We start from the raw sequence: 24,737 nt of genomic DNA, 5'->3' as shown, positions 1-24,737 counted from the left end.
TCCATAAAACTGAACCCATAAATTACGCAAAGTGTAATTAAATACTTTAATTACCTTTAAAAATGTCTCAAAGTACAACTGCACCTAACACTAAACCACGGTTTGTTTTAATCCTGAGTCATCTCAAATCATAGAAACTCAATGTATAAGCAGCAGTTTCTTACCTGCGACAGTAAATTGTCCTCTATGGAGAGTTCTTCAAGTTTAAGCGCAGCTAGAGTGATTTCGAGCCCTTTGATATGATCTATCACATTGGAAATGAGAGTCTGGAGACCGGAAATGTAATCCTGAAAGCTGGTGAACACAGGGGGCTGCAGAGAGGAAAAATAAAAGCTGTTGCACCCTGATGCACCAATTATCTGTGCAATGTTCTTCACAGAAGTGTATCACAGGTTTTTGTTTTGGAGGCAGTGCTTTTTAATGGGTATGTTTAGCAGCATAATGTAGGGACATGGGCGGTGCTGTGGTCTAAACCACTGAGCCTCTTGGGCTTACTGATCGGACAGTCGGTGGTTCAAATCTGTGCAACAGGGTCAGCTCCTGTTGTCCTGTCCCAGCTTCTGCCAAAGCTAGCAGTTTGAAAGCATACCAGTGCAAGTAGATAAATAGGTACCATTGCAGCGGGAAGGTAAACAGCATTTGTGTGTGCTCTTATCACTTATCATGGTCCACCAGGTGCCAGAAGTGATTTAGTCATGCTGGTGACACGACCCAGGAAGCTGTGTGGACAAACGGCGGCCTCCACAGCGTGAAGAGTGAGATGAGTGCCGCACCCCATAATTGCCTTTGACTGGACTTAATCATCCAGGGGTCCTTTACCTTACTTTTTTATCTTAGCGGCATAAATAGAGTACAAATCAAAACTATATTATTATTGTTGCTGCTATTATTAATCCAATTTCTCACCTGTCCTTCACCATAAAATCAAAAGGCAGGTTACAGCAATTAAAAAATTAGTTTTAAACAAATTAGTTAAGAGTGGGTCCTGAAAATATATACCTCAGGTGTTAAAGGCCAGGGTAAAAAGTAATGCAATGGAAGCCACATAATGAAAGTTTCATATTTGTAAGGACTGCCACAAAGAATGCCCTCTCCTGGGTGCCCACCCCTCAAACCTCTGAGGTGGAGCTACCACCTCACCTGACGATCTTAGCACCTGAGAAGGCACCGTTTCTGAACATTGCTACAACTAAACATGGAAGTTTCCATTAGCTACCGTAGCTTATAACTGAAGATATCTATTCTCTGTGGTTTTAGTGTAATCTTTCCTTAAGACCATCACACCTCAATTAAGCAAATTCCATTAATTCATTACAGGAAACCCCTGTTCTAGGCGTGAACATGATGTGAGCGATTGCACACAGAGCCAAACCCAGACGTGACCCGGAAATGTCATAAAAGATGTAACCAAGATGTAACTTTTTCAATTAAGACACAATTTCCTACCATTGCTACAACACTCTCTTTTTTCTTCTTTTTCTTTTTTTGCAAGCTTGATCTGTAGGGCCTGAGGACGGCGTCAGAATAACTGCATACCCACAGAACAATGGAGATGGTCTGCAAGAGTGAGAAAAGAGGTTGTCTCGCAGGCACTTTAGGGACACTGATGGGTTTTTGCAACCAACAAAAGGGGGGGTGCAGGACCAGCTTTCCAAAGGTCTCATTACTCACCTCCACGAAGAAGACCAGATTTTCTAAAATATTTGGATGGGTTTGGAACATGCCTTCCCTGACTTCCAGCAAATCACCTTTACATTTATTGAATTGATCTGTTATTTTAAGAAAAGAAGGAAACAAGGTGAAACTCGTGGGAGGGGGAAAAAAATCAAATCTTACACAAGGCAGCATATTGGGAAACACTTTTTTGTGGCTTCCCCTTTCACAATCTGCATGCAAAACATGCACTCTATAACAGAGGTAGAACTTTTCCCATCCAACCTATCAATCTTTATTAATATTGTTTTAATTTGACTGGTGCTTAATTACTTTTTAAGGATTATCTTTTCTTTGTTTTTAACCCCCCCCCCAATTTATTTGTGTTTTATTTTTATTCTGTGTGTTATTTTGGCAGTGTCTGCATACATATCAAATGGAAACTATCTTTCCAGAAAGTCAGCCACATTTATTTACTCCTGGTGATACCCTCATATACAAAGAAAAGTGAAGTTTTAATTGCATATGCTTAACTGATAAGCACGGACTAATGTAAATTTTTGTGGGCTAGAACTTTTGTTAATGTGATTTTCAGCAGATTTACCTGTTAGTTGTTCTAGTAATGATTTAAAGCTATTTCCTATTCTCTCTTGAATTGCTGCCGAATCTTCTGAAAATAAAGAAAAGTTATCAAATGGCTTATGCAAATAGTCAAATTATCTATCTGTATCTATCTATATCTATATATCTCTACATCAAGGGACAGATTTAGAAAAAATACAATGAAAACAAGCAATCGCTGGAGAAGAAAAAGACTATCACAATAAAAAAAAAAACAGACTTAAATTTGCTGCCCTATGGGGGTTGAACTATATGGCCCTTGAGGTCACATCCAACCCCAAAAATGAAAAACAGAAACATATATTTGGTCACAATTAAGCAAAAAGCAAAGCAGTTCTTACAAAATCATTCAATATATTTCTCGGACCCACCCTATTCCTGTGAATCTTAATTAGTTTTAAACCTTTTCTAATGCCCTTTTTTAATGGCTGAAAGTCACCCTGGAACCTTAAGTGAAGGGTGGTTAAGAAATCAAAACAAGAAGAAGAAGAAGAAGTGGAGAGCAAGCACTGGCACATGGTATGGGCCACATGGCTCACCATATGGAAGAGATAGAATGGACACTCTGTGGCTGTCCAGATATTGCTGAACTACAACTCCCATTAGTCCAAACCATTGACCATGCTAGCCAAGGCAGATGGGAGTTGGATTTCAAATTATCTGGAGGGCCACACGTTTCCCACTTCTGCCTTGCCAGATTGTAATTTTCATTTTTAACCCGAGTCAAGGGAAGTACGGAGACAAGGCAGAAAATTCCAAAGAAAATGGTCAGAAGGCTCATAACCAGATGGCAAGCTGAGATTCATTGAGTTTTTTTTTTCAAATCTTAAGCATCAGGATTTTCTCCAGGATTTTTTCTTTTTTTAAAAAAAGCTCAGAATTCCACAAGTAAAGCCTTTGGCATCAACAGCAGCTTGTAAGAGGCCAATATCTTCAAACCGATCTGAAAGGGCAGCACACCCATGTATGCCTCCCTCCCGCTTCAGCAGACACACCTAAATTGGCTGCTGGCCCCAGGAATTTCAAGACTTACCTAACCCAATAGTATCTAATTCATAAATTTCACTAACAAGGTGAAATAAGCTGGTCTGGCACTGGCAGCTCCCACTGTTGAAGAAACCAGCCATTCGGGAAGGTGGGGGGCCAAGGACCGGATACTAGGCAGGAAGAAAAAAAGGGGGAAGAAAATTAAATATTGTACCTTTTGCATACAGGAGAAAAGCAGAGTTGGTTCCTGGTAAAGCTAATTAGCTCTCCAATTAAAGCACCATGCCGGCACGTCAGAAGAATCTCAACTCTTATGTCTCCTGGCATAATCACAAACCGTTTTAAAGAAATCAGGAACGGTTTCTCTTAGCTATACCTGAATCTTCTGCTCAAGGAACTGCTTTCCGGACTTCACTGCAGCGTCCAGCTTCCGCAGCAGAGCTCTTATCATGTCGATCTTGGAGGAGACACCATTTTCCGTGGTTTTCTCGGAGTTCTTTGGCTGGGCGTTGTGGCCAAGAGCTGGCAGGCCACTTATGAGCCGCAACATCAAAGATCGGATCTGCAACCATATGGTCTCTTCCTCCAAGGAGAGTTCCTTGTGTTCTTCAGAAATGCCCCTGTGAGAGAGAGAACAGGAAGGAGGGAGAAGGGGAGAGGGTGTCCAAGAACTGAGACACAGAAGTACAAGCTCAAGCTTCCCTGCTCTATTTGCAAGCCCAATGCTGAGCCACAATCTGATTGTGGATGAGCAAGCCGAACTGGTGTGCATCACCGAGATCTAGGTGGACCTGATTTGATTCAGTTGAGCCTGCCCCAGTTCTTATCAATTCAGACTGGAGGGGTGGTGGGGTAGTGTTGCTGTAGTCCGTAGAAGTGCACTTACTACCATCAGAAAACCCTTCTCTCTTGGAGTGGAACTGGAGAGCCTACATCTGGTGTTATATTACTGTAATGTGCTCTATGTGGGGCTGCTGTGGCTTGGAAGCTCCAGCTGTTGCAGAATGCTGCAGCCACATTGCTGATGGAAGTTTCTGGTTGAGAACATGTGACACCATTGTTAAAACAGCTGCCCTGGCTACCCATCTGCTACAGAGCCAGGTTCAAGGTTCTTGTACTGTATTGATTTACAAAGTCCTGAACAACTTGGGTCCAGGATACCTCAGGTGTTGCCTGAAACCTTATATTCCAGCTTCTTTTGCAGGAATGTCTTTGGTCATTCCCCAAGTTGGCGAAGCTCATTTGACAACAACAAGAAATCAAGCCTGTGCAGTATATCCCCTACAATGGGCTGTTGATTATTAGTTTTGATTTCTCTTTGCTTTTAGCTTGTTTTTAACTTTTTATGACTTTATTGTATAGTTTTCTATTTTTATGTTGTTGTAAACTGCTGTGATATATTTTAAAGTTGCAGCAGTACATAAATATTTTTATAAACACAAAAAACATGAAAAAGTAATGGTAAACTAATGCAGGGATTATTGGGGAAGCCATACAGTAGAGGGGAAGATTCTATTCACCCGAAGACTGGACATCCTTGTGGAAAAGCTCCTCCAAGGGCCACCAGCCAGTTGTGGGCGGGGCCCGAGTCAAAAGTAGGCAAAGCGATGGATGCTGCTCCTACACTTTGTGCAATAGGCTATATCCCAGATGTGCAAAAGTTCTCTCCATCTAGCAAGCAAGAGGCATTATCACAGTTCAATGACCCATTCCAGCCAGACAAAAGCACTTGAGGAGAGCGTGGAGAAGGGCCAGTGAGGAATGTGGCCTGGGGGAATCTCAAGGACCAGGCAGAGTTAAAGCACATTTAAGTGCTGGCTAAATGTTATATAACTGTTTGCATATATATAAAAGGGAAGACAATCTGTTTTTAGGTTGCAATTTAGTGGACAAATTCCTGAAATTTAGCCTTCGGATAATGACAACCACGGCAGCAGGTTTTTGTACCTACCTGTCTTTTGGGTCCCAATTAAACAAGACAGTGAGGTCTCGGTTGTCCCGCAAGTCATTCCAGGGAATGTCATCCTCTTCTGGACTTAGGCTCATGGACTTTATACTTTCTTCCAAACTCACTGATCTAGTTCATAAAAAGCAATACAGAAGTATTGGGTCAGGTGCTTTTAGGATGAACTGAAGAGGATTTTGATCACTCTTGAGCAGACTGACCCTGCTATAAATAATGCAATGCTCTGTGCAAAAATAATTCATCTTATGCCCAGGAAAGCTGCATTTTTCAACCTGAGAAAGTGATATAACAACTCCCACTCTTCAACTGAGCTGAAGAGCACCAGGGTTCTCACATCTGAGTACTGTGCAACACTTTGGGTGGAAGACAGCAAATTCTGCTTCATCGAGAGATCTTTCAGTACCACTGGGACCTGTCCCTCAATTGAGACAGCTAGCAGTGCTTCTCCAAGCTAACATCTCTCTCAGCTTTACCACCCTACAACCTGCCTGAGGGCCCCCCCAGGATAAGCACTCAGAAGATTAGAAATCAACTCTTCCATACTCACATATTTGCTTCAAGTAAGAGGTCCAGTAACATCCGTTCTGTGCGGACTTGTGCAAAGTGAAGTGAGGAGTTTAGTCTGTTCCTGAAAGCAATGAATTCTGGGATCTTCTCAAATGCACCATATTTATAGGCTTGAATAATGTATTCTGAGGTCTAAGAAGGAACACAGGATGGCCTCAGCATTAATTAAGCAAGGAGCTACAGGTTTTCTGCATCGCAAGAAACGTATGACCTTGGGAGCAGCCCTCCTGCTGCCTCTGCAGCACTAAAATGTTCTGGGCATGCGTTCCCTGCTCATGCAGAAATGCAAGAGACACACCCTTTGGAGAGATTCCGTGTGTTCTCTGAGGGGAAACGGGGGTACACATTTGGGGGTCCCTTTGCCACTTACATCTTTCTGGTTGGAGTGGAAAAACCTGAGTGCAAAGTTGCAGGATTGCGATGCGGCAGCATAGTGACCGAAGGCTGTGGCATAGCGTGTCAGCAAGTAACTGTAATACAAACAAAACCAAAACAGTAACCATGAGAGGGCGGCTCTGCACCCTCATTACCTTTTTGGCTCTGAAGAGGATCAAATTTGACAGGTGGACAGGGTTCCCACCTGCCAATCGCTTGATACCACAATTATGACCAATGCCACACTACCCACCCGATGGTGTCGTGCTGTATGTGCTTGGCATCGAGGCTGGAGTAAAGCTCCACGACTGGTTCAAACGCCCCGAGCATGCAGTAGATCCGGATGAGCAACAATTTGAACTGAGCATTGGAGGGGCTGTGAGCCAGCCCTTCTTCTAGTAAAGTCAAGCAGTGCCAGGCAGCCGGCTCCTCACCTGGGAAAAGAACACCACACTCAAGCCTTGAACGAGAGAAAGGGGCAGGAAAGATGGCCAAGCAGGGATGAGAAGCCCTCCTTTTGCTAGGATCCAAGAGCCACGGCCATGTCCCATGCTGGACATCCCACTGCTCCCCACAATATGATGATTATTTAATGTTTTTATATCACCCCTTTCTCCCAAGCTGGGATTCAAGGCACCTTACAACATTATCAAATACAAAGTAATAAAAACAAAGTACTGTATTTTTGGCTCAATAAGACTCACTTTTTCCCTCCTAAAAAGTAAGGGGAAATGTGTGTGCGTCTTATGGAGCAAATGCAGGCTGCACAGCTATCCCAGAAGCCAGAACAGCAAGAGGGATTGCTGCTTTCACTGCGCAGCAATTCTTCTTGCTGTTCTGGCTTCTGAGATTCAGAATATTTTTTTTCATGTTTTCCTCCTCCAAAACTAGGTGCGTCTTGTGGTCTGGTGCGTCTTATAAAGCGAAAAATACAGTAGTTAGAAACAGTACAACACATTTAGATGCAGCATTAAAATGATGATTGCCCTAAAAAAAATGTCTTCACCCTCGTTTTCTAAGGCCTGTTTGAATAGGGAGGCTTTAGCCTAACTTAATGAGGAAAGAAATCCCACAATCTGGGAGCAGCCACAGAAAAAGCGCAAGTGACCAAAGGTCACACACAGTGAGCTTCAGGGCCGAGTAGGGATCTGAACCCTGGTCTCCCAGGTTTTCGTTCAAAAGTCTAACTCAGACTTCCTCAACCTTGGCCCTCCAGATGTTTTTGGCCTACAACTCCCATGATCCCTATCTAGCAGGACCAGTGGTCAGGGATGATGGGAATTGTAGTCTCAAAACATCTGGAGGGCCAAGGTGGAGGAAGCTTGCTCTAGCCACACTGGCTTTTGTTCATACGGCTGCAAACCAATGCTTGAGCCGTTGTGGGCTGAAATCTCTATTTGCATGCATGCAGTGGAGCATGTAAGGACATACCTGCCTCTAGCCAGATGTCAAGGAGCAAGTGAACAGCAAGCAGACAGTAGTAGTCGGAAAACTGCAACTCTGTTTTCAAACAAGATTTTCCTACGGAAAAACAAAGTCAAGCAATGTAACTGAAAAACTTGTGGGTCTATAATTTTAAACAACACCTGGCTTACAAATAATAATAATAATAATAATAATAATTATTATTATTATTATAATAATAAATTTTATTTATATCCCGCCCTCCCCAGCCAAAGCTGGGCTCAGGGCGGCTAACAACAATCAAAGGTATTGTTTAGCAAGTAGTTACAGTACTTCTTGCATATTTACACAGGAGTCTGCCCCACTGAATTCAATGGGACATAATCCAACAATTAAGCGTGCCTAGCATTGCACCCTATGTGCCGTATTTAACTAAGTTTTACTTAAGAGTGGAGCTATTGAAACTAATGAACCTACCTTAGTCATGTTCAGTGGCTCTACTCTTGAGTAAAACTTAGTTGAATGCCAGCCAATTTCTTATTTCTGGAAATCAGCATAGACCTTTTACCTAAGATTTAACTAATAAACAGTTAAACCACATCTGCTTATAATCCTTCTCTGACTAAAGTAATTTTTTCAGTTTGTGAAAGCAAAATCCATTAAAAACCAAGCAAACCATGTAAGATATCTGATGCAGTTCCATCCCTGAAGATAAGTAGGAATCCATTGGACTCTACTCTAGAACTCCTCAGAGGAAGGATGAAATGCATCAGGGAGCTGAAGTAAGCCAATAGCAATGACATGGTAGGAGGCAGAGGAAATACCATATTTCTCATGTATAATTTTGGGGGACTAAAAATTAAGAAAATGGGAGGGGGGAGATTGCCCTTGTATAAGACGACCCCAATTATTTTACATTCTTTTATCATAAAAAATGGAAAAGTACAGTAATTATTAGGATTTTCCCCAAGAACAATGAAGTGGTCTGACATTTAGGCTAGATTCAAGCCCTCCTCACCAAAGTTCAGTCCGTGCCGATATCGTGACATCAAGTCCTGGATGGCTCCCAGTTTTTGGGCTTTGTCCATGGTGTGGTAGAGGCCGAGCAACCTTGTCAACTGCACGACACACAAGTGTTGCTGCAAAGCTTTGATGTTAGCTGGTAGTGCAAGTTTCTCTTCTGCTGGTGCAGACAGGGGGATGACCCCCAGCAACTGGTTGATGAACTGTGGGGGAGGGAAAAGGAAATGTTAGATTTGCAATACCTAGCAGGGATGGCAGAGAGATCCCACCAGTGCTGCTCCCCTTCCCCCCGAACTGTTTCCATTCCTCCTGGCCATTATGAAAACTTTAAGAATTGGCACCCGAGTCTGTTTTTCTTCTTTCCTCCTCACCCCTTTTTCCTTTTGCATCTACCACCAGCTGCCCTATGGGAAGGATTCTAATGAATCTGTATGTGTTGATAATTGTGTTTTCTGGTTTTTAAAAATGCAGTTGAAAACTACGGGAAAAGCTTGATCACAAAACAGTCTGTTCAATGTACCCCACAACTGGCCTGAACAACAAAATTTAAGGATGAACAGAAGGACCTTCTCCTCAAACGGATCACCTTTCTACTGGTTGCAGCTCGTCTACTGATTGCTCCAAATTTGGTTTGGATAATTTGCAGTTGTCTGCTTGGAGACGAAAAGTTTGGACTCTGGCTCACATGGAAAAGCTGACTAAACAGTTAGCAGAACTGAATGGAAAACGAATGGAAAGCTGTTTTGTAGAAACAGGGGATGCCTTTACATATCAGAAACTGATTCCGGCATGCAACGTCTGGCAATGCATGCCCAGTTATGGCAGGGTATATTTGGCTGCTCTTAATATATTATTCTTATGAGGGAAGGGTGTCATTTTTATTGCATGGGGTTTTCTTGCATTGTTATACTAGAAAATATTTACATTTTAAATGTTACTTGTAAGCTGACTTGGAAAGATTTACATCCGTTGTTATAAATAAAGCTGCTGGTGGTCCTTGTATTTTTCATAATCTAAGCCCTGTAAACTGGGATTGGCTTTTTAAATTATTGTTTAAACCATTTAGGGAACCGCTGCAGCTGAAGAGCAAGGCTAAAATGCGCTAAGAAAATAAATGTGCAGCAGAAGTTTCAAAATATATAAGCAGGTTGTATGCCTACATCAGCCTTGTGCAATCTGGTGCCCGTCAAGTGTTTTGGACTACACCTCCCATCAAAATACCTTGAGGGCACCAGGTTGCAAAAGCCTGGTTGAGAACAGAAAACACCTAAATTTTCCAGCTAGAAACTGTTCTGCACTGGGTTTTGCAGGGGCATGGTGTAGGCTTGTTTGGTTAGGAACATTGTGAAGAAAGGGCAGAATTCTCAAATTCTTATCATCTATGGGGACAAACATTTTCAATGAATATACTCAAAATCGCTGCACAATATCACTTGTTCTTGTTCAAGGGCACCAATTGGGGAAAGCTGGCACTGTAGGGGAAGCAAATGGCATCCTACTCTCCCCTCCCCCATGGATACAACGAAAGAAACCAATGAACAAACAAATAGTGAGATGAGTGGCATGAGCTAGGGAATCAGTGGCTATATAGTGCTCTCTTCCTCTAAAACACTGCCACCTTCTTGAGTCTCCCTGCAGTCCTAAGAGAAACACACTTTAAAAAAAAAAAACTTCTAAAAACTCACAATATTCAATTCAGCACCAGATCTCAGATTTCACTCTTAAGTGACAAAACCCTACACATGATGTCGCCTTGGAAAGCCAAAATTCCTGCCTTGGAAAGCCTGCATCAAGTGTGTGAGGGAGAGAAATTTTCGAGGAGTTACAATTATGCTTTCCCTTCCCGTAAGGCTTTTAATTAAGGGACCATCAGCAGGTATAAGGCAACAGGTTAGGATTTCAGGGCAGGGTAGTCACCTTCCACCTGTGATCCTAGAAAGCTGCTGCCATCAATATTGGGCAATGGGGACTCCTGCTGAAGTGGTATAAGGCAGCAACATCTATCCTAATATTTTGAAGTAAGATTTGTTTTAATGTACTGATGTTTACAACCTGCTTAGAAATGGCATCTGCTGGATTACACGCAATTGCTCAGTGACCTTTGGCGAGAGCCACATTGGAGCTAGCAAAAGAACAACAACAAAAAACCCCTCTTAACCTCAATAGTGCTGGGACCATAGTTCTCAGCAGTTTTGTTTACAGCCTGACATGCCAGGTTTTTTCTTTTGCACATTTAACCCTCTAGCCACAGGGGATTAGAAGAACAATGAGTTGAGCACCAGGATTTCCAGCTGCTGAAATCACTCAGTACAGCTACTCCTGACAGCAAAGTCTCTTTTGCTCTTTTGAATATTGGGGCAGGGCCCTCGCTGCCCTGCACAGCACAGGAAGCCGAGGGAAACTAGAAAAAAAAGCAGTAGATAAAAAAAAAAATAGATAAAACAGCATCTTTAGTCAGATTGCCTTGAGCTGGGGCAGGAGCACACAGGCCTTCAAGTTTCTGCATAATCCCAAGTTGCACCCAAAACATTTTGCCTTAATTGTATATTTCAATCATTGGAACAAATAATACAATCATGGTGTACTGAAAAGAAAGGAAGAGAAAAGATCAGCAGACAAAGGACCACCAAACTTACCTTTGTATATTGAGTTGGTGGGAGGAGATCTACAAACACCTTGAGATCAGTAAAGCAGCAGGGTTTGTCCCCAAATTGTTTGAAATATTGGAACATCAGCTCTTCTGGATCACCTTACAAGTATAAGAGCAGTGATTTAAGATGTTTTTCAGCAGTAAAACAGATAACTGAAGGGAAGTGACATATCTACACCTTAGCATCTCTTATTGAACTGACATGACTCCCTGGTGTACTTTGGAATTTAATACAGTACAGTAGTAATTTAAGACTATCGTGATGAATTAGGAAGCTTAGGTGGTAAACAAAGATGATTCCAAATAATTGAAGGAAAATCAAGCATACAATTGAGAAGGCAACATGCGAGGAATATAGCAAGTTGGAACAGAGAGGTTTCATTTTCTGAGTAAAGCTTACAATTTTAACTGAGTGTTTTCATTTTTAACATATCCTCTGTTGGCACACTCTCTTTAGCTTAAGGGTGGGAGAGATGGAGAGTTCTACAAATGGGGAAGGGATGGAGGACAGCTTTCTTCTCTGCCTCCTGCCACCCTTTGCCTGCTATGCTTATACTGCTAGAGGTATGCCAGCCACAAACACTCTTTGTGGGGGTGGAGGGAGTGGAAATACAGGTTATAGTACACTATCTTCTTTCTGAACTCTGTTATCTTCTCCCTTGGCAAACGTGCCTCTACACACAGACATAAATACAACAATTTGGGCATACAACTAAGATGGGGAACTGCTTTTGTTAGATTCAGGTAGGTAGTCGTGCTGGTCTGACACAGTAAAGGTAAAGGTGCCCCTGACCGTTAGGTCCAGTAGCGGATGACTCTAGGTGCAGCACTCATCTCACTCTATAGGCCGAGGGAGCCGGCGTTTGTCTGCAGACAGCTTCCGGGTCATGTGGCCAGCATGACTAAGCTGCTTCTGGCGAACCAGAGCAGCGCACGGAAATACTGTTTACCTTCCCACCAGAGCAGTACCTATTTATCTACTTGCACTTAGCTGTGCTTTTGAACTGCTAGGTGGGCAGGAGCTGGGACCGAACCACGGGAGCTCACCCCGTCATGGGGATTCGAACCGCCGACCTTCAGATCGGCAAGCCCTAGGCTCAGTGGTTTAGACCACAGCACCACCCGCAGTAGAAATATATTTAAAAAATTTAAGAATAGTCCAGTAGCACCTAAGTTTGTTCTTGGTATGAGCTTTCGTGTGCATGCACACTTTTTCAGATACCTGAAGAAGGTGCTACTGGACTATTATTTTATCCTTTTGTTAGGCAAGCCAGTTCAAATAGTGGCCAATCTTTCAGAACCCACATTTCACAGGTGGACAGGGCAGCCCACTGTCAACCACATGATGGCAAGTGATGTCAGGTAGAAGTGATTCCACCTAGAAGCAGCAGGGCTTGCATTCAGTGACAAATTTAAAGTGTGCAGAATGCAAGCTGAGGCTCCAAAGGAACAATCAGGAGCATGTGGCTTGGAGTGCCCTCCTTATTGTCCCTTTCTAGCCCTTGCTTGCATTAGGTGCAAAGAGTAGAAGAGTAGAAGAGACTCCACCCAAACGCAGCAAGGCTTGCACTCATAGACAAACTTAAACAGTGCTGAATGCAAGCAGGGGCAACAATCAAGAGTGCACTCTGAGACTTCCCATTGTCTCTTTGTATCCTCAGCTTAACCTGTCCTGCACATGATGGTGGGGAAAGTGAAGCTCAAAACAGCCGCATGGGCCAAATTGAGAGGTTCACCATCACTGGAATATACCATTCCCTCTAATAGCAATAACTGCATGACAGGAGCCTGTGAGCTTACAAGTTTCTGGTGGCAACTGAGCTTAGAGGGAGAGACAATGGAGGGAGGAGAAAATGCAAATGGCCATAGTTCAGTGGTGGAGCATGTGCTTTGCATGCAGAAGGTCCCAGGTTTAATCCCTGACATCTCCAGGCAAGGCTGGGCATGTCACCAGTCTGATGAAACCTAGAGGAGCAACCGCCTGTCACTCCAGACAAGAGTGAGCAATATGGACCAATAGTATAAGGCAGCTTCCTATGTTCCTAAAAAGGGACGCGGGTGGCGCTGTGGGTTAAACCACAGAGCCTAGGACTTGCCAATCAGAAGGTCGGTGGTTCGAATCCCCGCAATGACGGGGTGAGCTTCCGTTGCTCGGTCCCTGCTCCTGCCCACCTAGCAGTTCTAAAGCACGTCAAAGTGCAAGTAGATAAATAGGTACAGCAGGAAGGTAAACGGCGTTTCCATGCGCTGCTCTGGTTCACCAGAAGCGGCTTAGTCATGCTGGCCACATGACCTGGAAGCTGTACGCCGGCTCCCTCGGCCAATAAAGCGAGATGAGCGCTGCAACCCCAGAGTCGGTCACGACTGGACCTCATGGTCAGGGGCCCCTTTACCTTTACCCTATGTTCCTAAAAAGGGTTCAAAGAAATCAGGAAGGCAGTGGAACTCAAGTCTGTAGTTTGAGACACTGAATAGTTGTGAACCATCCATACAATCCTCCCAAAAGAAAAGGGGGGGGCAAAGAAAAAGGAGGAATTTGACTTGTTCAAGCAACCAACAAATAAAATAAATATCATAGCAAAAATCGGGTATATGTGTGGGGAGTTTGAGGGAAGGATTCCTTGTCCATCTGTGAACTGTATGCCCCCCACCCCACTATAAAGCTATGAGATCTTTGAGGCAGGTGGGACAGCAAAAGGCCTTGGAGTTGGGGGAGAGAAATATTCTTATCCCTTCCCTACTCCTGAAACTCATCCCCCACCTAAGTCAAGAGTCCTGAACAATACTAAAGGTTCCAGGCTATATTAGTGGGTGTGGTCACACTGCAACATCTTGTTGCAGATCCCTACTTGCTTCTTTTTAAAAGGACATGAACTCCCAACTATCTGCCCAGTAAATTTCCATTTAGATTTTTAACTTTTTTTAAAAAAGCAGCAGGGATGCAAATACATCTCACTTGACAATTTGTGAAGAATGTGCTGCACAAACTATTTCTCCAACTACTGAAGGGATTCTACTTCACTCTCAGCAGGGAAACAACTCTTAAAGCACTAATAACACACACACACACACACACACACACACACACACACACACAAAGCTAGTTTTAGTTACAGATAGTTTTAGTTAAAGCTAGTTTTAGCGTTCCTTGTGCTGCAGCAATTCTTGAGGCTCCAGTGTGTTACCATCTAAATATTTACCATTCACAAGCTGCCTCTCCACGCCAAGGATTAAAATAGAAGACAAACAATCCTCTCCCCAAAGCATGGGTGGATTTCTGCAATTCTTGTGCAGAGTTTACATCAGCTGCGGCAATCCCAGGACGGAGCCCTGATTCTACTTTCACACCCTCTCCCCGTGAGGCTCAATTTGGCATCCCATTAGTGGCCCTTACCCAATTTGTGTTCTTCACTGCAGCCTCTGTGCCGCAAGCGCCTTATCAGCTCCAGTCGGGCGAGGAAAGGTCCCCGGAGCGGCCGGGCACTGTTGGCTTCTTGTGTTATCCTCTGCTCTATGAAAGCCATGGCTTCCTCTGTGCTGTGATGCACTTCGCCTTCGAGAGAGCTGTGCACAACAAGGAAGTATGAGTTCCAGTGCCTCCAAACGGCCTTTTTGTGAAATTCTGATCAAGGAATGGGATACTGCATTGCTGCTACCCTGCCCACCAGAGCCTAGTATGTAACATGTAAAAAACATGACTTTTTAGGATGAGAATGGGCAACTGCAGGTCCAGGGGCTTAATACCACTCATGGCAGCTTCCTGCCTCCCAGTATAGCTCCAATTCAAAGCCCCTCCAATTCAAAGCCCCCACTTCCTTACCCCCCCCATTCTTTACCATATTTCTCCCTGCACAAGCCAACGGCCTTTTAACCCAGGGATGAGGAAATTATGGCCATCCAGATGTTCTTGGGACTCCAACTCCTATCAGCCCTTGCAGCCAGCATGACCAATGGGCAGGCATGTTGGGAGCTGAAAGCCCAACAACATCCAGAGAGCTGCAGGTTTCTCATACCTGTTTTAAACCCTCCTCCGCATCTGAAGAGCAGCAAAGGCTTGACCAGAGTCCTCCTCTTATTTTGACCTCAAAGTGTTCATAAGCCAAGAGACAGCTGGAGCAACCAGCTGGGTGTATGTATAGTAAGGTGAAAACCGCAACAAACCTTTGGCTGATGCTGACACCGGAACTTTGCCTACATCCCAGCTGGCATGCAGAGGAGTGTCTGTGACACTCATTAAAAGGAAGAAATGAAAAGATTCTGTCTGAACCCATGTCCATGTGGGAGTTTAGAGGTAAAGCTCCAAGCACCTTCTTTAGGGGAGGAATGTTATGAATTACAAAGGAGAGAGCTTTTTGTATTGACACCCCGACTTTAAAACACCTTCTTGAAGGGAATCTATCCGGCACCAGCATCACATTATTTTTGGTGAAAGGTTAAGACTTTATTTGCCGAGGTATCTTAGAAGCAAAGTGCAGACTGATGCCTTTTTGTTTCTTGGTTTTAAATTTGTAGCTTATATTTTATTTACTTGTGTTGCTATTATTATCATTGTGTAATATTGTTTCGATGCTGTGTGGATTGTTCCCACTGATGAAACGCAGGTTCTGTTTTCTTGTTACCTCAAACCAATTTTGGTTTGAATGAACGAACAAATGAATATTGCTAGTCTTTCAGTGTCTGCCAAAAACTGATTGAAATTAGGTAGCCTAAGAGGAAAGGAAAGCTGGTGTCTATGATGTCACTGGCAGGGTTCACATGTAACACCACACCATATTTTAATAAACTAGGAGTATTAGACCATGCTATATTTGATTGTCCAAACCTAGTCAGGAGCTTAATTATGATTTGTCAACCACAAACTGATCACACTTGTAAACCTTAATTTGTTGTTTCTTATAAACCTTGGGTTTGTGTCAGCCATGGCTGAGTGTTACATGCAAACCCAGTACTCATTTTGGATCAAGATCTGAACTACTAAAGTATTCAAGAAGGTAGAAGTGTCTCATGCCCCTGGCTACAAGAGATGAGTAGAAACATCTGAATTTTTACACGTACGACTTCACATGAGTTGATGCACTGGGCACTCATTTGGTCCTTTCAAGACATTTCTTCCTAGATGACATAGGATCCAGACGCTGGCTAAAGCTGGTGCTGTGGTTTGGGAGTAACGAACTAACAGCCAAGTGTACTAAGGAAATGAGCTCCTATTTCTCTACTCTCAAAGCCCCCTTACTATGCAAATATTTCAATTAAAAAGAGACAAACACTCAAAGCCCTCAAAAGAGAGTAAGACACTCACTGCTCTCCTTCAGCTGGGGGAGTCCAGGCTGCGTCAATCAGTTGAAAGATGGAATCAAAATAGATCATATAAAACTGCCAATCATCTGGGCTAAAACAGAAAAGAGGCAAGCAGAAGAACTGAGCACAGTGTAAAACAACTTCTCTCTCTCTCTCTCTCTCTTTCATGTGACGGAAGGCAAAACGCCCGCATCTGGGGTAAAAGTGTCCTGAGATTCACTAGTATTCTCCTAGCAAGGAAGAGAAGAACAGCTTCATGTCTGTTGCCTTTCATGTCTTAAAGAAAAGGCAACTTAAGATAAGCATCCCTAACAAAAAAATGCACCAGTGAAAATATTGAGCCTTTAGTGTCACTAGCCCAGTCTTTAGGAATACTCTGCCAACAGAGGCCTTCTCTTTCAACACCTAACAGATGGGGGGGGTCAACAGTAAAAGTAACTTAATTAAACAGTCAAACAAATTTTCCTATAAATTAAATGACAAACAAACTAGTTCTTGTTACAGATAGGTAGCCGTGTTGGTCTGCCATAGTCAAAACAAAAAAATTCCTTCCAGTAGCACCTTAAAGACCAACTAAGTCAGTTCTTGGTATGAGCTTTCGCGTGCATGCACACTTCTTCAGATACCAACTAGTTCTTGTATTTGTCAACCACCACAGTACCTCTCTATTCACAAGCCAGGCTTTTGAGAGGTGAGTGAAGGCTGACTTCTTGCAAAGCACTTGAGGAGAACAATGACCATGTTTTTCCTTATTGATCTCCCTGTGTGAAAGAGCTAGACCCTTTTGATATTTTTAATGGAAGCTAAACATTCAGAGGGAAGCTATCTCCCTCCCACTTGTCCCCAGACTCTCCCACAGCTATGGTCTGGGAGGAATGCTTATCTCAAAGAGGTGAGTTAAAATCTCACAATTTACTATATTTTAGATACCATTGTATCTGATGATGAGCAGGGGGGACACTGAAACCTGTTCTTATCCATTATAAAAGTCAGGATGCTGCTTTAATCATGCTTATCAGGAACACAGGAAGCTGCCTTACACCAAGTCAGACCAATTTATTTGTTACATTTATACCCCACCTTTCCTCCAAGAAGCTCACAGTGGTGAACATAGTTCTCCTCCTCCACATTTTATCATCACAACAACCCTGTGAGTGAGGTAGGTTAGGCTCAGAGTGAGTGGTCCAAGGTTACCCAGTGAGGTTATTGGCTGAGTGGAGGATTTGAGGCCCTAGTCTGACACTCTAACCACTGCACCACACTGGCCTATACAGCTCAGTACAGTGGTACCTCGGGTTACATACGCTTCAGGTTACATACGCTTCAGGTTACAGACTCCGCTAACCCAGGAATAGTGCTTCAGGTTAAGAACTTTGCTTCAGGATGAGAACAGAAATCGTGCTCCAACGGCACAGCAGCAGCAGGAGGCCCCATTAGCTAAAGTGGTGCTTCAGGTTAAGAACAGTTTCAGGTTAAGAACGGACCTCCGGAACGAATTAAGTACTTAACCCGAGGTACCACTGTATTCTACACTGACTGGCAGCAGTTCTCCAGGGTTTCAAACAGGGAGACTTCCCCAGACCTTTCATATGCAAAGTAAGTGCTCTACCACTGAACTAGAATTTCTCTCAAGGTTCCCATTGCTACTTGCTCTTTAAAAAACTAAAACTTCCTTTTTGTTGACCTTAGGAGGGAAGGCAAGTTTTCCAAACTGCCCCCAAATCTATCAAAGTCTCTGGCGGCTCTTGTTGTAACTGAAAGTGCTGCTTTCAGCCAGTGGAAGTAAGGTGGATCCAATCAAGCCTGTTTAATAGGACAAGCATCCCATCCCCTCACATTCCTGGCTGGATGGGGGTGGAAATATAAACAGATTTAGGCTCTTAAATTAGGAGGAACAAGAAGATATTCCTTTGGGCTTGTCACAAACTACTTGCTTATTTGCCTTGGGAATATGATGGTGCAATAGTGGCGATGGAGGAGATAATACCTTTTGCTTCAGTTTTGTTAAGGACCAAAAACAAACAAACAAACAAAACAAAACAAAAAAAGGAGCTGAAACTCCCACTCACTTTTTCAGCAGAAGTTTCCTGGAGAGTGCGTTGCATTCTGGCCACTTGCCCAGCTTTTTGTACATCTCCATGCACTTGTTCTCTCTGCTCTGGAGCTCACTGGTTAACTTCTCTAAATGGAACAAAAAGAGTCATAAATTCACAAAGTCTTAATCGCAAAAGCAATCTCCCCCCCCCCCCCGGCCACCTCCAAACAGATAAGGCCACAGGCAGGCTAGAAACATAAAAGAAACTTAGATGGGCTTACTCGGAAGGCTGTTTTACTTTACCAAATAATGCAAAATGCCTGGAGTAGGGTGGGCAGGAGAGAACTTCATATATGCACATGAAACAATGTGCAGAGAGTCTGTGAGATAACATAGTGAAAGTTAAACGGCTGGCAATCCTTTGTGCAATGGATTACAAGTGCCCAAACTATGAGCAGAGCAGTGCTTTGCTGTAACATGGAGCAAATGTCCACGTTCTTCATTTGACAAGAGTCTTCATATTTATTTAAATGTTCACAATAAATACAAAACATGACCTACTGTGTTGTGTTTATATTGCTCGATTTCAAAGCCATACGGTTTTGTCTGTAGTTTGCTCTAATCAGCATAATTGCGTATGCTGAATAGAAAGCATTAACTCTACTTACTTAACGGAGGGTCATAGATTCAATTAAGAGATTATCACTAGAGATTTATCGCACCCACATAATGTGCATCAGGCTACTTTGAAGGAATATGTCACATAACTGATTTGAAACGTATATGGAAGTCTGGCTTGACTTTTAAAAATCATTTATTTTTATCCGTGCTGGGCAACAAGTCTTATCTAGTTCAGCATCTGGGTAACAAGATGCCTCTTGAAAGCCTACAACGGGACACGACAGCAGCAATCAGCACCTGCTGTTTCACCCCCCATCAACTGGTATTTAGAGGGACGCTGCCTCCAAATATGGAAGCTGCACCTTTGTCTATAAACCACTGAGACTTGCCCGTTGTCAAATTTGAAAAAGAGATACACTACCTCCTAATTTTCCTCTCACAACGTCCAGAGCTTCCTGGTATTTCTCCAAGCGTTCTAGAATCATGTAGTAAAGCTCAACCTGTGGAAGTTAAGAGGAAGAGGATGCAACTGAAACAAGAGGCAGTGAGGTGACCACCAGAAGCAGTCTCTGCAACTGTCTTTTTAAAGAGAGAATATTCAAGTGGAGTGAAAAATCTATGCTACCCGACAAATTGGAAGAAAACTAATAATTTATCTTTAGCGTTACCCCTCTAACTCTTTCTTCTATCTCATTCTTATCCACCTATTAACTTTAAACTTGTTGGTATTGCTACATTTTGATAGGCTGGCCTTGCAAAGATAGTGGCCCACTAGTGGTTGAAATGCCTCCTTGCTCCAAAACCCAAAGCCTCTGGAAGACAAATTGCCAAATAAAGAGGTGGGCAGGAAACACAGGGCAAATCTGAGGAACTAAAAACAAAACTCCACATTCTGCACTGTTTCTTACTCTTGTTAAGAGGGTTGCCACTCTGGCCAACAGAAAAAGCAGCTGGGACTCACACCTGATCAGTAGTCATCACTCTGCACAGGGTTTGCAGGGAAAGACAGAAAGGCTTTTGTATCAAAAGCCAATTCATTTGATCCAGTTATGGGCCCCTTGAAACTACTCAGATTTTCTCTGCCACATACCCAGGCCACCAGCACTTTTACAGATATCCAGATTATCCTGGCAAGCTTAAAAAGAGCTGTAACCAAAAGAGCGGAATCCCATCAAGTTTTGGAGAAGGATTAATCCAAATCTGGGACATGCTCAACCCCTTACTTTCTACCTTAGCAATGTGCCTTTTCTAAGCCACACCTTCCATTTGTTTGTAACATGAAAATAAACTATTCAGAACCTAACTGCAATAATTCAGTGATAGCAGAAGCTGAATTAATTACATCTACAATTAGTTTTTTAAAATATATATATCTTACTTCTGCCTCAGCTTCAATTTTTTCTTCCTTCACCATTTTTTCTACCATTCTTTCAGCTAGAGGCAAAAACATGGTTTTTGAGAGATTTTCATCCTGTGCAGATATAGACTGAAAAAGAAGAACATATAGAGCTGCCTTATACAGAATCGACCATTGTTTCATCTAGCATGGTACTTTCCACCCTGACTGGCAACCATTCTTTCCTAGCTCAGCTACTGGAGATAATAGAGGCTGAGCGGATAACTCTCTGTGGGCAAAACATATGCTCTGTCCTCTCAACTATGGGCCCAGTCAAAAGTTTTCAGCTGCTGTGAATGTTCTGATAAACAAGTGGACATTCTGGCAAACTTAGGAAAAATTAGTTGAAAGTTTTGCTCAGTAACATGCTCCTCTCACCCACAAGGAAATAGTGTTGATTATGTTCTGGGATTGCAAAAAATGAAGAAAATGAATTGCTAAGTTACCGTATTTTTCGCTCTATAAGACACACTTTTCCCCTCCTAAAAAGTAAGGGGAAATGTGTGTGTGTCTTATGGAGTGAATGCAGGCTAGAGCGAAAAATACGGTAGTTGAAATGAACTAGTAATGCAGTGTGCCAGTTCTCTTGTTGATTTCAGACAGACTTCAAAAGGATTCTGCCAATGGCCTTTGATAGGCTATTGCTTGGCTGAACTCCAGATTTACACCAATAGTCAATCTCAAGTAACAACCTCAGAACTCATTTAGGAGAACAATTATAGACTGAAGCAAGAGAGGCGGGCTATGAGCTCGTCTCAATCCCTCTCATACCCTGGGGGAACAGATTATATTCAGTTGCTACAATCATACTTGGAGTGGAGGAGTGATCCATCTATGACCTGAGGGAGTATTGAAGGGCATCTGGTTAAGACTTCTCGAATTCTCTGTTATCTCACAACATGCCCCATCTAAGATGACAAACTTCCAGTTCCAACCTGCAAACAAGCTCTGTGATAAGCGTAGCCAATGTAGTGCCCTCCAGATGTTTTGGGGCCTCCCATCAGTCTCGGTCAGCATGGCCAGTGGCTATGGGAGTTGGGAGTAAAACAACATCTGGAGTGCACCACATTGGCTACTCTGCTTTACAACGCTTGCAGTATACTGGCAATGTGTGATGCACTTGCAGTACAGAGTCTACCCTCAAAACATACTGAGCATCTTCACACAGAAAATAAAACAGAAAAAGGGCAGATTATTTGCAAGGAAATGTTATCTCCCTTGAGACACTGTACCCACCTGCATAATTAAGCTCATCACAGACCAAAAATAGTAAGGGTTTTTGGGAACAATCTTATAAAGTGCCATTCCAGCCTGAAAAAGAAGGAGGTATAAATAAATCATTCCTGAATGCTTGATTCATTATACTTCAGACCCACTGAAAGTTCTTATTAGAAACACCTGAGAGAGGAATGGTTTTGGTTTGACTATCCATGGACTAATTTACTTGTCTTTGAATTTGTGTACCATTGTGTTAAATGCAAGACTCATTTGCTCAAACCTGTTAACCACAACAGGAAACTGTTCCTTTTCACAAACCAGAACCCATCAAAATATGTTCCAAGTAAACTGGCAGTATTTCAGGAGTTCCTTAATGAGAAGATCAGTAACGGTGGACAAGTTTCCTGAACAACAGCTTCCCCACAATAACGAATTCTGGATTCAATTTTGCCGATAATGGCACTCAACACATAGCTAGATCGTTGTATTTAATATAGGTGTTTCTCTCTTCAACCAACCCCCCTTCCTCTCATAGTCAGGTACGGATACACTAAAGTCAACAGGGACATCTGCTTACTTGCATTTTGCACATTTGCAAAGCCTGATATTACAAGATGATTATACCCTTTGAGTTAAGTGTGAATATATTGATATGAATGCATCTGTTATAAATGCACATAGCAAGCTGATGCTTTTAAGTAGTGCTACTCACAGGATAAAGGATTTGCTAGACTAGGTCCATAAATTAATTTCATGGGTCCGTCACATTAATGACACTGTCTCTTTACACATTTTTTCAAATATTAGAGGTTAAATGCAAATGCAAAGCACTTAAAGGCACCTCAAATCACAAGTATTTTAAAACAAAGTCATCAAATTTTTAAAAAGGTTTCAGAGTGTTTTCTATGAGTGGAGGACATGGCCAGTTGGTAGAGCATGAGACTTTTAAGCTCAGGGTTGCGAGTCCCACGTTGGGCAAAAGATTCCTGCATTGCAGCAGGTTGGACTAGATGACCCTCGTGGTCCATTCCAACTCTACAATTCTATGTAAACACAACTTATATACCAGACTTTATCCATAACAGATTACTAATAGTCAAAACAAAACAAATTCCTTCCAGTAGCACCTTAAAGACCAACTAAGTCAGTTCTTGGTATGAGCTTTCGTGTGCATGCACACTTCTTCAGATACACTGAAACAGAAGTTTCCAGACCCTTCTATATAGTGAGAAGGTGGGGAGGGGTATTACTCAGAAGGGTGGTGGGAATGGGTGATTGGCAGATAGCTGTGATGAGCCTGTTGACGACTCTTAACGACTGCAATAGGTCTTACAGGAAAAAGCAAGGGGTGAAAAGGATTACTAATAGGTTTACATATACACATGGAATGTCAACAAATCTTTAAGCCGATTTTAGGTTGAGTTGCCTCTCTGAGGGGTGTATACACTCTCAAACTAAATTGACCTAGCTCCGATTCAGGTAAATTACCTGTTGCATTTTCTTGTATTCCCCAACCCTTGCATAGGCCATGAAGAGGTGGGAATGATACTCTTCACTGCTGGGAACTTTCTTCACAGCTGCCTCGTAGAGTTTTGTGACCAGCTCCGCTAAATGAGACATTTTAAGAAACAGGTTGTGTGTTTGGTTAGGACCTATAGACTTCTCCCAAACCCTAAGTGATTGTACAGAGTACAGCACTCAAAACAGCCTTCACAAAGTTGTTGTTTTTTTAAATAAGGCTTCAGATTTGTTGGGACCTGTGTGGCCAGGCACTTGCGATTTTCCCAGACTTGCATGTACAAAGCATTCTGCATGCCTTTTATCACAGAATGTGTGTTGAGTACCTTTATCCTTTCCCTAGTGCTGGTGTCAGCACTTTGCTCCCATGGGAAGCTGCTGGGGCCCCAATATCTGCCTTGGGCCCCCCCCTTACAAACCAAAAACCACTGACCCAGCACTCTAAGCTGCTTGGTTTAGCTGCACTCCAATTTCTCCTGGAGTGACACTACGTCTGAAGCATTGTAAAAGTATTAAAATGGCAGCAAGACCCAGCAATCTGGTGCTGTGTCTACTGTTAGGTGAGTTTGCCAAGGCTCCACCATCAAAGCTGGACCCTGTCCCATCACTCCTCCTATTTTCTACAATCCAGAATTAAATACTATGGGAAACATTATGTCTAGAGAACAATGCAGCTTAACTGGCTACCTCACCACCCCTCCCCATCAATTAGCTGCCAACTGGCTGCCACACTAGTGCTTTTGAATCAGGACTGTAAGCAAGACACTGGCAACAGCATTCTCTGAAATGTCTGAAATAGAAAGGAAAACCAAAGAACTCACGTCGATGCATTTCCCGGTATAGGATAGTCAGAGCTTGTAACGAATTATCGTCCGTGGGTTCAAGAGCAGCTACTTCTTGTGCTAAAGTGAAAGCTTCATCTTGCTTCCCGGTTCTTTGCAGGCCGATCGCTTTCAAAACCTACACATGGATCAAAGAAGCAACTTTTAAGGGGTTTCCCAGCAGCGATATAAAGGAATCACTGGGGGGGGGGGAAGAATACAGCTGCACAGTGAATGGGGCAGAATGGGCAGGTGGTAACAATGCAGCAAGTACCAAAGGAAGGAGCTGCAGCCCACAAGCAGAGCACATGCTCTGAATTCAAGTGGCCTGAGATTCAACCTCTGATGTCTCCAGGTGGGCTTGGGAAAAGCCTGGTTGAAGCGCTGAACAGCTGCTGCCAGTCAGTGTAGATAATATTGAGATGAACCAATGGTCTTATTATATATAATGCAACGTCTTATGTTCTCTTCTGCACCTCCTGCCAACCTTAGTTCAGGGATGAAGAGCCCGTGACCCTCCAAATGTTGTTGGGGCTCCAACTCCCATCGCACCCAGCCAGTATGGCCAACAGTCAAGGAGACGG

At 43.0% G+C, this 24,737-nt stretch overlaps 1 protein-coding gene and 1 long non-coding RNA gene across 2 annotated transcripts in view; one reads left to right on the top strand and one right to left on the bottom strand.

Annotated features, from left to right (window-relative positions):
• The window catches only part of NAA25 (N-alpha-acetyltransferase 25, NatB auxiliary subunit), a 36,786-nt gene that overhangs the window by 2,637 nt on the left and 9,412 nt on the right, over nt 1-24,737 (bottom strand). Inside the window, exons 3-23 of the mRNA XM_081870887.1 lie at nt 24,154-24,292; nt 23,303-23,421; nt 21,833-21,907; nt 20,579-20,686; nt 19,622-19,700; nt 18,614-18,725; nt 16,546-16,635; nt 14,641-14,810; nt 11,233-11,345; nt 8,592-8,799; nt 7,601-7,690; nt 6,423-6,603; nt 6,165-6,264; nt 5,775-5,926; nt 5,213-5,338; nt 3,638-3,881; nt 3,308-3,431; nt 2,258-2,323; nt 1,672-1,769; nt 1,447-1,557; nt 165-311 (exon numbers count right to left, since the gene is read on the bottom strand). Coding sequence (XP_081727013.1) covers nt 165-311; nt 1,447-1,557; nt 1,672-1,769; nt 2,258-2,323; nt 3,308-3,431; nt 3,638-3,881; nt 5,213-5,338; nt 5,775-5,926; nt 6,165-6,264; nt 6,423-6,603; nt 7,601-7,690; nt 8,592-8,799; nt 11,233-11,345; nt 14,641-14,810; nt 16,546-16,635; nt 18,614-18,725; nt 19,622-19,700; nt 20,579-20,686; nt 21,833-21,907; nt 23,303-23,421; nt 24,154-24,292 — 2,652 coding nt within the window. The remainder of the gene's footprint in view (nt 1-164; nt 312-1,446; nt 1,558-1,671; nt 1,770-2,257; nt 2,324-3,307; nt 3,432-3,637; nt 3,882-5,212; nt 5,339-5,774; nt 5,927-6,164; nt 6,265-6,422; nt 6,604-7,600; nt 7,691-8,591; nt 8,800-11,232; nt 11,346-14,640; nt 14,811-16,545; nt 16,636-18,613; nt 18,726-19,621; nt 19,701-20,578; nt 20,687-21,832; nt 21,908-23,302; nt 23,422-24,153; nt 24,293-24,737) is intronic.
• LOC309346321 lies at nt 12,453-14,164 on the top strand. The gene is made up of 2 exons (XR_014158603.1): nt 12,453-12,915; nt 12,946-14,164. It is a non-coding gene; the product is annotated as an uncharacterized lncRNA (long non-coding RNA).

Source organism: Podarcis erhardii (genome assembly GCF_964252035.2).
Source record: "Podarcis erhardii genome assembly, chromosome: 7".
NCBI lineage: Eukaryota > Metazoa > Chordata > Lepidosauria > Squamata > Lacertidae > Podarcis > Podarcis erhardii.
Note: the sequence above shows the minus strand (reverse complement) of the source record. Positions and strands in the feature narration are given on the sequence as shown.